Raw genomic sequence first — 16848 nt, forward strand, 5'->3', positions numbered from 1 at the left:
TCTGCATACTAAAAGAACTTTTCAAAGGCTGTGGGGAGATCATTGTTTGCTGATGACGGGTTTGGTGGAAAAGAGGGAGAAAATGTTGAATACATATAGTTAAGAAAATACAGGATGTTATTAATAAATTTGAGTGGGACAAAAAAACAAAAGCTATGTTTAAAAGCTATGTTCTCCACAAGAAAGAAAATCAGGGAATGCAATTTGAAACTGTATGGAAATAACTTTCGATTTTCAGGAGTGTATTTCGATCTGAGATTGACATGGAGTGAGCATATATGTAGTCAATAAATGTAAAAAAAAAATTGGGCTGGAGAGGTGGGGAGCTGATTTTGCATCTTTGAAATATATTTATGTAGTCTTAATAAGATCGAGATTAGACTACAGGAGCATATTATACGGACCAGTAGCTTTCTGTGCTGGCAGACCTGGATAGGAAGCTTGGGCTCTAAGATTATGTTTAGGATCAGTTAGAACCTCCCCAGTTTGTGCACCCCAAGTTGATGGCAGTGAAATGCCATTGTGGTTACGTCAGAAACAGCTGGTAGCCAATTACTGGGTCAATTTAAGGGGACATGAAGATAACTATCCAACAAAAAGGGTGACGCAGACATGGAAGAAAAAGAGGAAACGAAAAGGAGGTTTTGGCTGGACAGGAGAGCAAATGGCAAAAGATATGTGAAGAGTTTTGTGTAACTGTGTTGTGGCCTGCAAAACCTGTCTGGGAGTTAAAAAAAAAAAATATGTCTGTAGATCTGAAATTATGGATTAAGCACAGGAATAAGACCACAGATTTAAGCAATGAATACTATAGTTATAGGGACCATAAGTATAAAGACAGTGTTCCATTTTTTTTAACGGATGGCTCAAAAGACCCACAAACAGAAGCAACAGGATCTGCAGTTGCTGTGCTATCAAGGGGAATTTAGCAGAAAACATCAAGAAATGGTGACACAATTACAGAAAACAGGAAAAGCAGGATAATGTTTAAAGTAAAGGCTACGTTTTAGTGCGGAGTTAGTGGAAAAGATTAATTGATTAATGGAACAAAAAAAACAACCTTTCGGGACTTCAGGGGCTCCGTAGGATAAAGGCCTACTAATGAATGATGTACCATTTATCTATGGATGTACCCCTCTTCTTATATCTCTCAAGCAAGTCATTACAGTAGATGCAGTGCTTGTTCTTTCCTGAAGAGGCGCACCCTTCATCCGGCTCGCCAGTACTAATCTCACCGGAGCCACGCACGTCTTTCTCAACACCGCCTGCTAATATCCATTTTCTCCGATAATGGACGCGGGATTCTTCCGCGTAAGTTCTACAAAAGTATTTCAGACTTTTTAGTGTCTTATTGCTAAGTTGCATGGATGTATATACTCCTTGTTTTATACGTTAATATGCTGTATTTAGGTGGAAGGCCATACAGTCAAGCGATAACGTTGTGGTCAGGGCTCCGTCTATCAATCGATGACAAACAATCTTGGATTTCAACAAGAGCCGTGTTTCACCTGGGCTATATCCAGAGTTTACACGTATTTACAAAATGAATGTTTGTTACCCTATAGCCTTATGTAACGATACATTACCTGCACGCAATAGCCTTTACATACTCATTTGCAGATAGACACATTTGCAGGAAATAGACGAGCCAACTAGCTAGCTAGCTACTTCTGCTAAGATGGCGTCCGGGCGGTGCACCATGGCGGTGCACCGTTTCCGTCTCTGTGGAGTAGTCACGATAACTACTACGCTTACGTTGGCTAAAATAAGTAGATGCACTGAATAACAACACTAATGTGGCTTTTGATGTTCTGTCTTTGACGGCCTCCAGATCGTGGCTAATATTAGCCTGTAAGTTTCCCCTGGAGGATTAAGCAGGCTGACTATTAGCTTAGCTAACGTTAGCTTGTTGGTATCAACGTCATCTGATTCAGTTTGACGGTTTAGATTTAACACGGTACTGTGGTCACGTAAACTGTATTAAACTAATAATATTTTAATTTGACGTCGTGTGTTAGCAAAAGTGTCATAATGTTTGCCTACTTAACTTTACTCAGTGTTATGATGTTGATGTCCGTATCCACCGGTATGTTAGAGTACAGTCACGCTTAGGTTACACTGGCCAAATACCAAGGAAGTTGTTGTGCATCTTAATGAATAATGTGCAAGACATGTTTCAAGCATACGTTTATAAACGTGTAGATATTATTGCCATTTTAAATTAGCCAACTAAGAGTCGATCGTTGATTTTTCTTCAGGGTACAAGTGCGGAGCAAGACAACCGTTTCAGCAACAAGCAGAAGAAACTGCTGAAGCAGCTGAAGTTTGCAGAATGTCTGGACAAGAAGGTATAAGATCATCTACATTTGCATTATTTTACAGTGTCAGTACCCTTTTTTCTTTCTCAAACAAATGTTTCCTTGAAAAGATGTACTGACTACGGCTGCAACTAACGATTATTTTAATAATCGATTAATCTGTCGATTATTTTTTCGATGAATCGGATAAAAAAAAAAGCATTCATTTACATCAACTCAATACATACATACTTGTTGTTTTAGTTAATAGTTGTGTAAAGGTAAGTAACCCAAATAGCAGATACAGAGAAGACAGACGCGCACACACACACACACACACACACTTATTCATTAAATTATTACCATCATTGTAGTAAGTGCAAGTTAAGTTCATTTATACACCACACACTAATATATTTGTCAACAATAACTGATATGGGACAAAGCACAGAATATATATGACAACAGATTGAAAAATTAATGGGCCAAAAAAGGCGGGTGAATAAAAACATGTCTTTAGTCTTGCAAACTATACCACCCCTGCTTTATTACCGTTATTAACGAGCTAACGCTAGCTTGTCATACTAGTCAGCTGGATAACGAGTAAACACCATCACCACAAGAGCTACTGGAGGGACGTTACGTTCCTCACTTCAAAACGGAACAGAAGTAGGATTGTGTAGTGACTTTACCGTGCTGTTGAACTCCCTTCCTCCCTGTCAAGGACTCCAATGTTTACGTTTTAGGGGCTGACTCATCACCGTGGTGCGCCCGTGCCATGCCGTGTCGCTTTTGCTTATCTTGCAATTAACATGTTTTTGATTTATTTAGTGTGAAATGCTCCCACACCTTGGATGACTTAGGTCGTACTGATTTCTCTGTCTCCGCCGTGTGTTTCAGAACAACGTTACGGGTCTCTCCGGTCTCTCTCCGTATTTCCTTTACGCCCGCTTTGCTCTTTTTCTTTTCTTTCGCTCCGCGCTGATCCGCTCCGCGCTGCTTCTCTCTGCGCTCAACTAAAAAAAAAATTTATCTCCGCAACTGAGTGGCGTAATAGTTGCGCGACACAACGAATCGATAATGAAATTCGTTGCCAACTTTTTTAGTAATTTAATTTTATCGATTCGTTGTTGCAGCCCTAGTACTGACTACCGGTAGTTATGTTTGTGATGTGCCAGTCACTGTTTATGATTGCATGAAACTGTGAAACATTGAAGCCTCAGGTCATTTTATTGTCTTTACTAACTGGCTGCCATTGATTGCTTGTTTCGCCCGTAGGTGGACATGACCAAAGTGAACCTGGAAGTCATCAAACCTTGGATTACTCAGCGAGTGACAGAGATTCTGGGGTTCGAGGACGATGTCGTCATAGAGTTCATATTTAACCAGCTCGAGGAGAAGGTAATGTCTTTAAAGTGTTTGTTTTTTTCAAAACTGTCATACATTTGAGGGCATTGTTTAGATAGTAAGAAGGGATGTAAGCAAATAATTGCAAATCCTAGTCAAATTTGAAATTGAATGGGTAAAGTAACAATTGGTGTTAAACTGATTTATGACATAACCATGTTTTGCTGTTATGTGACAAAGTGCCTTTATTCAGCAGTCTTCTAATGATGATGTGATTTATGATTTAAAAGGCCTGAACCAATATGGATGTTATACCTTGCATCAGAAGTATAGCACCAACACCTAATTAGCTCTCTCCTGAGCCCAAAGTCACTGAGCCCAACTCTCCCTTCATGATGCAGTGTGTGGTTTGAGGTGAGTTATATGCAGGGATTACCAATATCATGTCAGTGAAAGACATACCTGAACAATGCCATAATCATGTTCTGTAGGTATTAGCAGTGCATCATTAAATTGCCCCGACCCCTTTTAAATGTAATTGGAATTATAGGATGAAATCAGGGAGGGTTTAACAATTTGCCACAGCCTAGTGTTAAGAGTAATGGAGCTCCTTGTTTACATTCGTTAAAGAGTAACTAGGAGTATTTTAACACCAATCTGAAAAGTATTGTGCCTCTGATTGAAAGTTTCATCTCTTTTGCACCTCTGTTGGGTGTGGTCAGCAGGGTTTTCTGTTGCACTTGTGACTACACCTTACAGGGATGTGAGAGTGCCATGAACACCCCTGGTGTGTATCTACATCACTGTAGCAAATGGAGAACTTCAACCTCTGGAGGTCAACAAAAACAAGATTTTCATCTGATTTTGAGTTATTCTGTAACAAGTCTGTTAATCCTCTGACAGCACCCAGCATCTCAGTTGCGTGTTGTCAGATGTGCAACAGTCTTGAGATTTTGAACCACAGGAAACAATACTTTTCTGTTTGGTATCAAGTTACTCTTTAAACTGGAAGGCTATGAAATATCTGTAGTGGTCATGTTTTTGACCTTAACAAAATCCTTCTTGCCAGTAGAGCTGTAATGCTGAGGCCCACTAATGTTATGTATTTCATTTTTAAATACTAAATTGTGCATGTTCTTTATCTCATAGGCTATTGGCTACTTTATTTAAGTAGGCTCATTGTCCAACAGTTTCCTTTATTCAATCGTAATGTGTACCCCACTGATATGTCAAACCACTTGTGATGTCTGGGTAATGGGTAATTTCCATTGCACCGGCTTACTTTTGGAAATAGGAAAACAGGGGCAGGATAAGTAAGTAATTTACACACAGTATTCTTCCGTTATACATTTATTACTAGGATTCCATCCCATAGTATAATATTTCAATGGTAGTTTTGGTTTATAAGCGTATAACCCACATTAATAACTTTCGTTCTCCTAAGACGCCAAAAACCACATGTATTTATTTACTATCTGTGACACCAGAACTGACGCTTAACAATATGATATATATTTTTTTGTTCTTTTTATTTGATCTTTTACTTGCCATATATTTTGGGGTGGGCCGGGCTGAGCTAAGTTTAAAGGGTACTGTTGCATAATGGTAAGAAAGGGAAATTCAATTGAGATTACGGTATCTCACCATAATTCTATCAGTTGTTGAAATAAAACTCCTTTTTTGTGTAACTGTGTACTCATTATTGCTTGTTCGTCTCTTGCAATTTAGATAAATGATATAACATTAAGCTCAAGGTGGTTGAGTCTCAAGCGGTAGGGAGGCGGAAGCAAGCCAAGGGAGCTCCGTGCCCACTGATCCCACGGGACTCACTGAAGACACCGGAACTGTACTTGCAGTGTTGGGTTTTAATGCACTCTGTATTGTGGCTAAATGTTTAACTCATGAAGTGTAGACTGTGGGGTGACCGGAGAACAAGGGGTGGGCAGGGACACAGAAATGTAATTAGTGGATATGTTATTGATTTTAAATCTGGGGAATAAGAATCAGAAATAGGTATAACAGCAATATTGCATGCAGTTTTTATATCACTAGATATGTCCCCCTCCCCTCCAGCTAGCTCGCATTCTCAGTTTGAGTTTGTGAGTACGATTTTAAATCAATCACAAATTTATTATTGATTCAAGTATTGGACCCAGGTATGTTAAGAATTGTAGTCAGTGTCTTACATGTTTTGAGTATGGTTAATTACACAGTCACAGGTATAGTTTAGTGAGGGTTAGAGGGTAGGGTAGTCCCATTTGTGGGATCCTACCCCTCCCACCCCCACCCCCTGATATTTTGCCTTCCATTATTTCAATGGCCATATGGTTTTTTCTCTCCCCCCTTCGTGTGTGTGTGTTGCAGCACCCAGATAGCAAGATGATGCAGATCAACCTGACGGGCTTCTTGAATGGGAAGAATGCCCGGGAGTTCATGAGGGACTTGTGGCCCCTGCTGCTGAGTGCCCAGGAGAACATTGCTGGCATCCCGTCTGCTTTTCTTGAACAGAAGAAAGAGGAAATTAAACAGAGACAGGTGAGCTTCTCCCTGAGGTAAATTTGGCAAAATGGCTCGGTATGCTGTAAGAAAGTCATTGATCTGTGGTTGCTGAAGGTGAGTAGGAAGTTTTGGAAAAAGCTGGTGTAAATAATAAGGGTGTGACGAGATCTCGCGTGACGAGATTTCTCGTCGAGGTGAAAAGAGTGAAAGAGTGACAGACAAGACGAACACAATATGTAAACATTGTAAGAAAGAAATGCCGTACTACTAACTACTGCACCCGCGAGTCGCGGGTGCAGTAGTTAGTAGTACGGCATTTCTTGTTAGAGCTGTGGTGGTGCTGTAAGTGTTTTTGCATAGTGCTCGTGTTAGCCGCGGTATACGGCATTTCTTTCTTACAATGTTTACATATTGTGTTCGTCTTGTCTGTCACTCGTTTGCCGTTTATTATTTCCGCAGGAAAACCAAAATGTTGCCACACAAATGATTAAAAAGTGGCAGGGGGATTTTCAATAGTAATTCCACGCTCCATCACGCTGACATCACATCGCCTCACGAGACAACTTTTCACCTCGACGAAATCTCGTCTCGTTCTCATGAACCCAATCTCGTGATGTGTTTCGTCTCGTGGAGTAAGCGTCTCGTCACACCCCTAGCTTGTAACCTTGGTTCTCTGAGTAAAGACTATTTTTCCCAGTCATATTTCTTAACTGAAGTTTTCTTTAAATTAGAGTTAAAATCGCGTCTCGCTCTCGTGACCCCAATCTCGTGTCTCGTCTTGTCTCGTGAGCGAGTGTCTCGTCACACCCCTAGTAAATAAGTCTGACAATGTTTTGGGTAGAAGCGTACACAATTTGTCAAACACCCTTTTGTAAGACACTGAGACCCTGTTTCCACCTTGTAATAAAATCCAATCTGAGAGATCGGATCACAAGTGGACAGCTCTAAGTACGAGTTAAAACGCTCTCAGGACACGCGTTGTGGACGCATTGAGATCCGATCACTAAAACCCCTTTCAGAGGAGGTCAAGGCAGCATATGTCTGCATTCTTATAGCAGTGAGAATGGAAATGTGTCCTGAGTCACAATAAGGGCCTCCTACTCAACTGTGAGTGGAATCACATACTCGTTCAAAGTATTTATCATGTCACAGAATCCACTGAGAGTGAATCATGTGTTTTGGATGTTATCATACTTTTCTGTGTTTTTGTTCCGGTACTGCCTGCTCTTTTATCCCCGGCTATCTGGAGCTCTCTGCAGCACGGTTTCATGGAAAAGCCAGCCGCTGGTATACAATAAAATAGTTTTTAGTTTCATAATTCCTGCTCGTACGGCGTCTCCTTTAGTTATTTAAAAGGCTGATATTGTCAGACATACCTTCACAGCGCTGTGTTAGCTCTGGTGAAAGACAGCAAACTAAGTAGTCAAACTGGCTGTGGAATGATTTCATTTCTTAAAAATTCACAACGAAAGTCTCCTGTTATTGTTAAGTGCTTTTATTATGAAGCGGAAAAATCTGGAAATGTTGGGTCTTCATCAGCAGTAACGTTAACACCACTCCATAAGCAAACATGAGGTGGAAAATAAAGCAAATATAATATAAAAAACTAAACTTCAGACCACACAGATTGAGTTAGAAGGTTCAAGTGTACGGCGAGCCGAACACACTTTCACTGCCTGTCAGGAGGCATCTTATGTCAGCACACAGACTGTAGGTGGCGCTTTTTCATTAGTCATCGCACTTGTCATTTATGTGAGCGTAACAACTGACATTTATAAACACACTTGCACAACCAGCCTATATGGAAACAGAAATTATCTACATCTGATCACAAATGGGCACTCAGGACGCATTTGGAGACACATTCTACTGCCAGGTGGGAACGCAAATACCTAGAGCTGTCCACTTGGGATCGGATCACTCCGATCCGATTTTAAAAAATCAGGTCGGAATGGGGCCAGAGACAACAACATTGAACACAGTATTGGACACCCTAGATGATGTATAAATACTGTATTTCAGGATAGAACATATATTGTTGGCAATGGTTATTTGATCGTTTCCCCGTTGTTCCATTTCCGGTAGATTGAACAGGAGAAGCTAGCTTCCCTGAAGAAGGTTGATGACGATAAGAAGGAAAAGGACATCCGAGAGAGGGCTCAGTCAAAAAGCCCAAGGAGGTAAGAAAACAATGTGTCAGTATTGAGATCAGTGGACAGATGTTGGATTTGTGTAGACTATTTATTCTGTTTGCTACTTCTCTGTCCAGACGGAAGACAAGGTCCCCATCACCACGGCGAAGGTCGCCAGTGAAGAGGGAAAGGAAACGTAGTGCCTCGCGCTCCCCAAGACGCAAACCCAGTCCAGTTGAGAGCAGTTCACCCCCTCCACCCCTGATGCAGCTGCCCACCAAACCTTTGGAGCAGCTTGTGGAGCCAGATACATTGGAAGGAGTTCTGCCAGAACCAGTCATCCAAGAAACTCCATCCATCTGGTTTGTAAAATACTTCCCTTGCCTAAAATGTTGTCTTGGATTTAGTCGGTAGTTATTTGTTCCTAATATAAGGTTTAGTTTGTTTAAATTTTTTTTTTTTTTTTTTTTTTTGTAATTCAAGTCAGTTTTGTGAGTCATACTTTCAAATTTCTTTCATGTTAATCCTTTCATTATTAATGTGTGGTGGGAGAGGGTTGTTGCAGTGCATTGGATCAAAAGCAAAAATAGTTAAGCTTAGAAACAGGTAGTATAGTACTGTAGCTTTGCTTTTAGATAAATGAATAAAACAAACCCAGGGTTAGAATTTAAACTTCATTCTGTGGACTGCAGTGACACAGTTGTGGAGGTGGTGAAACCAGACTCTGTGACTGAAGTCAAAGAATCTTCGCCAGAGAAAACTAATAAGAAAGAGGAAAGGCCCAGGTCCCGGGAAAGGGAGAAGGACAGCAGGAGGGAAAGACCTCACCACCGTTCTCGTTCTCATTCCCGCACTCGCAGGCGACGCTCCCGTTCTAGGTAATTTCTGTTAATTTAATTTTAAGTTATTATGGTTTCCTCTGATCTTCTGTTCCAGTGATCGTGTATAAAAAGTTCTTAAAGAAGAGAGAAAAAAAGTTCTAAGCTTCTTTCCCTATATTCCCCATTTCAGATCTTACTCCCCTCGTAGAAGACCGAGTCCCAGGAGGAGGATGTCTCCTCGTCGAAGGAGCCCCCCCAGACGTGGCCCTACCAGCTCCAGACAGAGACACAGACGCTCCCCTGTCCGCAGGTCAGTGGCTGCAGCCTAGTGGTTAAAGGAACAATCTATTTATATATTAGATAGATGACCTATTATCTATTTATATTGTTTTAGTATTTTACTGGCCACCACAATTGTGTACAGTAGATCTGGGCCCATACAGAAGATGTAGGAGAAGAGCAACTGGAGAATGAAAAGAGGGGGGTGAATGACACGCAGCAAAGGACTACTGGTTGGGTTAGAACCCAGGTCGTTGCCAAGTAACTCACTCTACTGGGTAAACCCCTGATGTCCCATGAGAAAAAACTTTTAATGTTGTTAATGTGTCTGTGACCTGCAGGAGGCGCTCTCGCTCAGCTTCATCCTCTGGCAGCAGCTCTTCCAACTCTCGCTCACCTAAAAAAGCAGTGAAAAGAATATCTAACACACCGCCCCGGAAACCGGTCCATCATCCTGACAACCCCATTAGCCCCGCGGGGAAGGACAGACGATCACCATCTCCACGGGCCAGAAGGGGCAGAGGCTCTGCATCGCCAGCCAGATCATTTGGTATGATCTCTAGAATTCTTTCATTGCTCCCCTTAAATAATTACGTCTTTATCTCATACTGACAACCACACTTATGCTTATAGCTCCTCCTGTGTTTTAGAAGTTAGATTTCATCATTTAAAACCGTGTAATGCTTAAATTCCCTTGTTGAGGTTACAGAAAGCCAAATAATTCCTGTGCATTTTTAGGACTAGGCTGTTATTGCAAGAGCTATAGTAAAATAATAGGATTATCATAAGTGCATCTATAATTCTTGTTTTGTCTTGGTTTTTAAGGTTTGAAGCGAAAACCAGGAGGAAGGGGTGATTCTCCATCTGATAATGCCAAGCCCAGACCTTCTGAAGGGTCTGAGTCAGGTAAGCATTACATTATGTCTCTTTGAAGAAATATAATGGCCTGTCACCACACGGTTCACACATTTTAATGGCTGGTCATATTGAGTTCCCAGCCACTTCTACTTGCCCCGGTTTTCAGCAGGAAGGGGCATGATGGCGCATGTACATTTACCACATTAATGTTTCCCATTACAAATTACCCACTTTTAATCATTGTGCCAATGACATGAAAATGATTATTTGTGAAAATGCACTACAAGCTAAGATTACTAGGCTAATGGTAGAAGCTTGGTCTCCCTGTGCAGAAAGAAAAATTATTTCCATGGGCTTGTGTGAAAATCGTGCTTCAACATCATGCCAAAATGAATATTCTGACTTCAGTTCAGAAACCAGGTTATGTTAGACCGTAGCAAATGGATATTTTTTTTTTTTTTTGCAATGTAGGAAGTTGAGCGAATCTATGCCCGAGGACCTCATTACAATGATCCAATACGTTCAGCTGCTTTTGATAATTGTGTATTGAAACCACTTGGCATATCAAGACAAAAAGGAATGAACAAAAACCTCATGAAACACACCATTGTTATACTAGCACAACGGACAATAGAAGTATAACTGTATGTAGGCCTGTAACAATGAGATTGGTCACACTTTGGTTTGCATCCATCAAACACGTTTACAAACCGTGTAATGTCCCAGAACTGTAGCTATCCTATGGATTACTACCAAAGGAAGCCCCACCCGCAGTTTGCAAGTCATGTCGGCTTTTGAATGTTAATAATCCACCGAACCACCTTTTACACGTTTTAGTAATGTTAGTCTGTCTGTGTTTAATCTACCATTGTGCTTTGTTAAATTAGTAACGTTACCGTAAATGACGACGCCGTAGTGGAAATGGCTGTCATTTTTTAACTTTATGCTACCGTAGATCCTCTGGGATTTGGGCTCTTATTTTTCTAATCTGTAAATTACAACTTGTTTGCTAACCTTTTTAAAGGTCCTAAGGGGTGTGACTGTTGATGGTAATTGTTGATTTTGTTTAGATGTGCCAAATTGTAATTATATAAGTGGTTATTGGTCGGACTGTTGAACTAAAACTATGCTAGCTGCAGCTATATGTTGTTGCCATAGCAACTCTAAATATCTCTTAATATAGCCATGGTCTCAAGCCAGAGAAATCGAACATGCTTTTTTTTTTTTTTTTTTGTTAATGATTAATGTGTTTTTTTTTTTTTTTTTATTGATGAGGATAAATGTCCTATTGTCAAGTTTTTGAAAATATGTATCCTGGGATTCATTCAAAACTTGAATTTGTTTGAAAAAGTAATAGGTAAATAATTTTTAAATTGACTGAAAGACACAATTATATCGTTAATCGCAATTAATTGTATAGCAGAATTTGAAATTGTGACATCTCTAAATATATGGTCAAATGCCATGCATAGACCTAATAAAAACTCAAGCCACAGGTATATCGGTCATTTTTCTGTATTAACTTACTTTCCCATGGCAGTCTGTTTCACTGATTTTGCTAACACTGAGACACTCAATGCTCTACGTTTCAGACGAGGATAAAAATGAGAAAGAGGCAACAGCAGATTCGGTGCAGCAGCGACGTCAGTATCGCAGGCAGAATCGACAGTCGTCCTCAGGTTATAAGCGTTTTTATCCCCGTTCTGTCTCTCCCGTACCCAACCCCTCTTTTTTTCTAACCAAGTCTTTGTATATGCCATCTTGCACCCATCGTCTCATGGACTTTTGAAGCTGTGCCCTAACCCCAACCTTGGTGTTTTTTCCTCAACGCATACAGTCAGTCAAGGCTACAATAAAACAGTTGCTGATGTCCTCTGTTTGGTTTCAGATACAGGGTCTTCCTCCTCCGAAGACAATGGGCACAAGAGGCCAACTACAGGGCCAGGTGCCAGAAATGGAGACGTCAGGAGGAGACGCAGCCGCACACCCTCCCCTCGGAGGCGACACAGGGATACCTCTCCAAGGTTAGATACTTAGCACAGTACTTGCACATTGTTATCTAACGGTTAACCCTCTGTACCCTCAGGTATGTTTGACAGCTCATGATCCGTCTGGTTTTATTTTCTAAAAAAGCTTTTAAAACATCAACCCTGTTGTGCACAGTTAATCTATAAACTTTTTTTCAGGACAAACTGGGCTATTAGAATATTTGTAATGCAGTGAGGTCACTTTAATGTAAAAAAAAAAAAAATAAGAAGAAGTTGTGGGACCATGAAGATGGAAAAAATGGAAATTGAATCTCACAGATATGTATTGATATCACACACACAACAATAAAAGCTAAGCCACTCTCCTGTCTAAAATAGCTCTCATATGTCTTGGTAGTCATCCACTGTAAAAATAAACATAATGAACTAGGGCTGGGCGATATGGAGAAAACCAAATACCTCGAGATCGATACCGCAACGATATTGTAGTTTTGACTATTGGTGCTTTCACAAAATATTTAAAAAATGAGATTTTTGATAAATAATAATCAGTAATATGGATATAATGACTACGGTAAGTGGGTAAAGGCAAATAATGGAACAGCTAGTACAGTCTGGTAAGTTCAGAAAATGACTGTAATGCAGCCTTTAAAACCAGTAAAAGACACTTTTGCCATTTTACGATATCCAAAATCTAAGACGATATCTACTCTCATATCATGATTTGATATAATATTGATATATTGCCCAGCTCTATAATGAACATTATAACTCGTATACAGGACAAACTTTACATTTCTTCAAAAAATGACCAAGTTTATCCCAAAACTCAAAACGGTAATGCCATTCTTCTCTGTAGAACGGCTTAGAACGGTAATAGACTATCTTTGGTCACATGTTGGCATTCTGATTTCGAGTGATCGCTCCTCACAATAAACAATCTTTGTTGTCCCTCGGATGATGTATTGCCGGCTTTATATGGGCCTAATGTGTGACGGACCTGCCTTCCATTTGTTTACAAGACAAAAACAAGCGTCTACCAAAGCATCATGGGAATCAAAATGGATGGTTAGCATCAGAGCTAGCGGTGATCAGTGGCTGAAAATTCACAAATTATGGACATAAAGTGGATCAATCTTTGATGTAAGGATTTATTGCTCAAAGACCCTGAAAGAAATGCACAAGTTCCAGGCTGGATGGAAAACCTCCTGTAGAGGCTACAAAGACACCACCATGACGGTCAGAGTGTTAGCTTTTAGCTGGAAAAGACGATAAGACTCCAGCTCTTATGAAATAAAATAAAATAATTAAAATATGAATTGGAGATGCTGTATTCGCTGTTTTTCAGGGCGGATAGGGTTAACATGATGTTATATCAAATGATGTTCTGTGTTTTTCATATGTATAATTATTTTTTTATTATTTTTATCCCTTCAGGAAAAGACGTTCTCCTTCTCCTGGACGCAGACGTCACACCCCGTCTCCCCCACGGCGTCGCAGATCTCCCTCTCCTCCTCGACGAAGGTATAGCCCTGTAAATCATTTTTATCTCTAGAGCTAGGAAGGAATTAATAACTGACCATTTAAAGTTTTTTTTGACAATTACATTTTGGGCTTCCCAGGTCTCCTTCCCCACCTCCCCGTCGTCGTTCGCCTTCCCCAAGACGATATTCACCCCCTATCCAACGACGCTACAGCCCCTCACCTTTGCCTCCACAGAAGAGGAAGATATCTAGCTCTCCCACAAAACGCTCTTCTCCAGGGGCCAAGCGACGGCCGTCCAGGTCCCCCAAGCGCAGAAGTTCTCCTCCTCTAAGGAGACGCACTCCTCCATCCTCATCTCCACCCAGACACAGGAGGAGCCCCATGTTGCCTTCGGTCAGGCCAGGCAGGGATGCGCGATCCCCAGTTGCAGCAGCCAGCCGCCTCTCCCCGTCCCCTGCAAACCGCAGTCGCGCTGTAAGGGGTTCCGCCAGTCCTCAGGGACGCTTTGAAACCTCCAATACATCTCCATCTAACCAGAGGAGACAGCAGTCCCCTTCACACAGTGGCAAACCCATCCGCAGAGTGTCCCGCACCCCAGAGCCACGCAACAACCAGAGGTAAGCAAGGCAGATAGCACCATCTCATGATTGTCGTAATGCAGTTTTTATCTTTTCGTATTCTATAATCTGTTATGTAAATGTGCCATTGGCCTTTTTGAATGTCACCTTTGTCCTCTCCACAGACAATCTCCAAGTCCCAAGCCTATGAGGAGAGCATCCTCCAGATCGGTTTCCCCTCAACCAGTAGCTCAGAAACGTCCAGTCCCTGCATCTGCCTCCCCCTCGCCGTCTCGCTCAGCCAGTGGGTCTCCGCCACCAGCAAAAAAAGCCAGCAGTGGTTCTGGCAGTCAATCCCCAAGCAAGGTTAGATATTTTAGCTTTTTGACTAAATATGGTTGTCTTAAGATCGGCTGCAGGTTCATAATTGGAGTCTTGAATATTATGGGTAGTTTTGGACAATCTGCCTATTCAATTTGTGTGTAAATAAGCAGGCAGCAAGCCAATAATGTTGTGTATGATTATATTAGCCAGTATTGCCATCCACCATCACCTCAGTAATACCTTCATCATGTCGGAAGTATACAGTAATGTGAACTTTACTCTGAAGATTCAATATGCAACATCATCCCATCTCTTTAACACTTTTAAAGACCTTAAATACTGACAGTCTGTGAATGCATTCTGAACCTCAAAAATAAAAAGTATGACGTTGGATTGTTAAAAATTACCTGAAAATAAATAAGTCCCAGTTGTGGCATACATCCTTTGTTTGTGGCGTTATTTAGTAGCACTGTTAATGTTGTCTTCATAAAAATCTGTTTTATTGCAGAATTCTGATGTTGAGGGCAGTGGGAAGAAAAAGAAGAAGAAGAAGGAAAAGAAACACAAGAAAGAGAAGAAACACAAGAAGCACAAGAAACATAAGAAGGCCAAGAGTGGCGGCACTGTGACTGGAGATGGACAAGAAAACCAATGTGTGGAGGAGGATGGAGAGTCTAGAAAGGTGATGGCTAGTTTCTGTGATTTTTAGCTACCAAGGCTTTGTGCTTCCTGCTCAACGGGGAACATATAAATGGTTGTTATTATGCTGGGTTTGTCATTCACCACGATTCTGTATTTGTGTCCAGGTGGCAAGTTGAAAGGCCTGTATTTCATGCTGTTTTTCGTTTAGGAATCAGACAGTGAAGTAGAGGACAGCTTGGATGACCTGGAGAAGCACCTAAGAGAAAAGGCCCTGCGCTCCATGAGGAAGGCCCAGTTGTCTCCATCACAGATGTCCTGAAAACAAAGGGATTTCTCACTTTTGAATTTTCCACTCACTCTTGATGTTTGTCATCAACCTGGTTCAGCTTTAGAATGTACAAATTGTTAATTCTCGAGTCTTTTTTTGTTTTCTTTTTACTGGTTTGGTACATTCTGAAGAGTGTTTCATTAAATGCTTGATTTGTCAGTTAGTGTATTATCTTAACTGTAAAGAAGCTTGTGTTGTTCATAATTTTAAATTGTTGAGCAGGGAAACTGATTAATCTCAGAGGTTAGTTGGGCAGGTATAAGATATTTTCCACAGTCTACAATAGATTCCATTGAGAAATGATTGCATGTGCAGTGATTGTCTCTGATGTGCATGAACCACTGACCTTATGGAGTGTAGAGAAATACCAACATACAGTAACATACTGTTACTATTGCCTTTTTTATTAGTGGAAACTAATAAGTTGCACAGCTGTGTGAACTGTTAGAGGCCGTAACAGAATGTCTTGTCCCATATTGTAACTTAAGAGTTGTTTAGCATAATTTAACCTGCTGTTTTTCTGACTTTAAAATGTGTCTTGTTATAAGACTAAAACAATCTGATGTGATAGGGTATGCTTTAATTTTTCCAAAAGGATTAATATGCAATTTTATGTTGACACCCCTGCACCAAGCTAATCTCTGTGGGACTGCTATATGATTTGTATTTAGTACCCCTGGCTCTTGTCATCTGGTCATCCTTTCAGAATTAAAACCTTTTTATAGGATGTGTGTTTTCCTTAATGTTAAAATTTTGTCATTTCTGTTGTGGATGGGATTTGTCAAAACTGACACATCATTTAATGTAGGTTAATGACCAAAAAGGTAGTTAATTATTCATTTGAAATATTACCAGATGACTGAAATGAGACATGAGCAACCCACTGGACCCACAATGTCAAAACCAACCACTACACATGCTGCAGCATATTACAGTGTATGAAATATGTTCTTTCTCACACTAGCATTAGCTAATTATTGAAATCCAAATTACCAACCAGAATTTGTGAAAGGTTATCACTGACTGATGTGCCATTTGTAATGATAAATATCAAGTAACATTGTGAAAAAAAACTAGACAAAGCACAAATGCACTGTATACGTATGGAAGAATAGAGCAAAAAATGAAATAAAAACTCCGTAAATGCAAAGCGAAGAAAATCCATCTGCATAGAAAATGTGTTAAAATGCAAAAACGGGTATACTATAGGTCATTCTTATAATAATAATGAAGGAACCAACACCAGTGATTTTCCCTGGGGTGCACAATTTAAATAAAAATCAAAAAGTGA

At 40.5% G+C, this 16848-nt stretch overlaps 1 protein-coding gene across 4 annotated transcripts; it reads left to right on the plus strand.

Moving 5' to 3' along the window:
- The first annotated feature begins 1170 nt into the window (after positions 1-1170).
- srrm1 (serine/arginine repetitive matrix 1) lies at positions 1171-16295 on the plus strand. 4 transcript variants are annotated; one of them, XM_039785974.1, is made up of 17 exons: positions 1171-1311; positions 2259-2348; positions 3576-3698; positions 6009-6179; positions 8229-8323; positions 8413-8637; positions 8968-9153; positions 9287-9406; positions 9717-9925; positions 10201-10281; positions 11826-11912; positions 12122-12257; positions 13659-13745; positions 13844-14323; positions 14449-14629; positions 15096-15269; positions 15438-16295. In XM_039785974.1, the coding sequence occupies exons 1-17, from the start codon at positions 1291-1293 to the stop codon at positions 15546-15548; spliced, it is 2577 nt and encodes an 858-aa protein (XP_039641908.1). In that variant the 5' UTR covers positions 1171-1290; the 3' UTR covers positions 15549-16295. The 4 variants fall into 4 exon arrangements, with proteins under 4 accessions (XP_039641908.1, XP_039641910.1, XP_039641909.1 ...); XM_039785976.1 differs by having other exon boundaries at positions 15445-16295; XM_039785975.1 differs by lacking the exon at positions 11826-11912.
- Positions 16296-16848: the final 553 nt, after the last annotated feature.

The sequence above is a fragment of the Perca fluviatilis genome, chromosome 20, assembly GCF_010015445.1.
Source record: "Perca fluviatilis chromosome 20, GENO_Pfluv_1.0, whole genome shotgun sequence".
NCBI classification, from domain to species: Eukaryota; Metazoa; Chordata; class Actinopteri; order Perciformes; family Percidae; genus Perca; species Perca fluviatilis.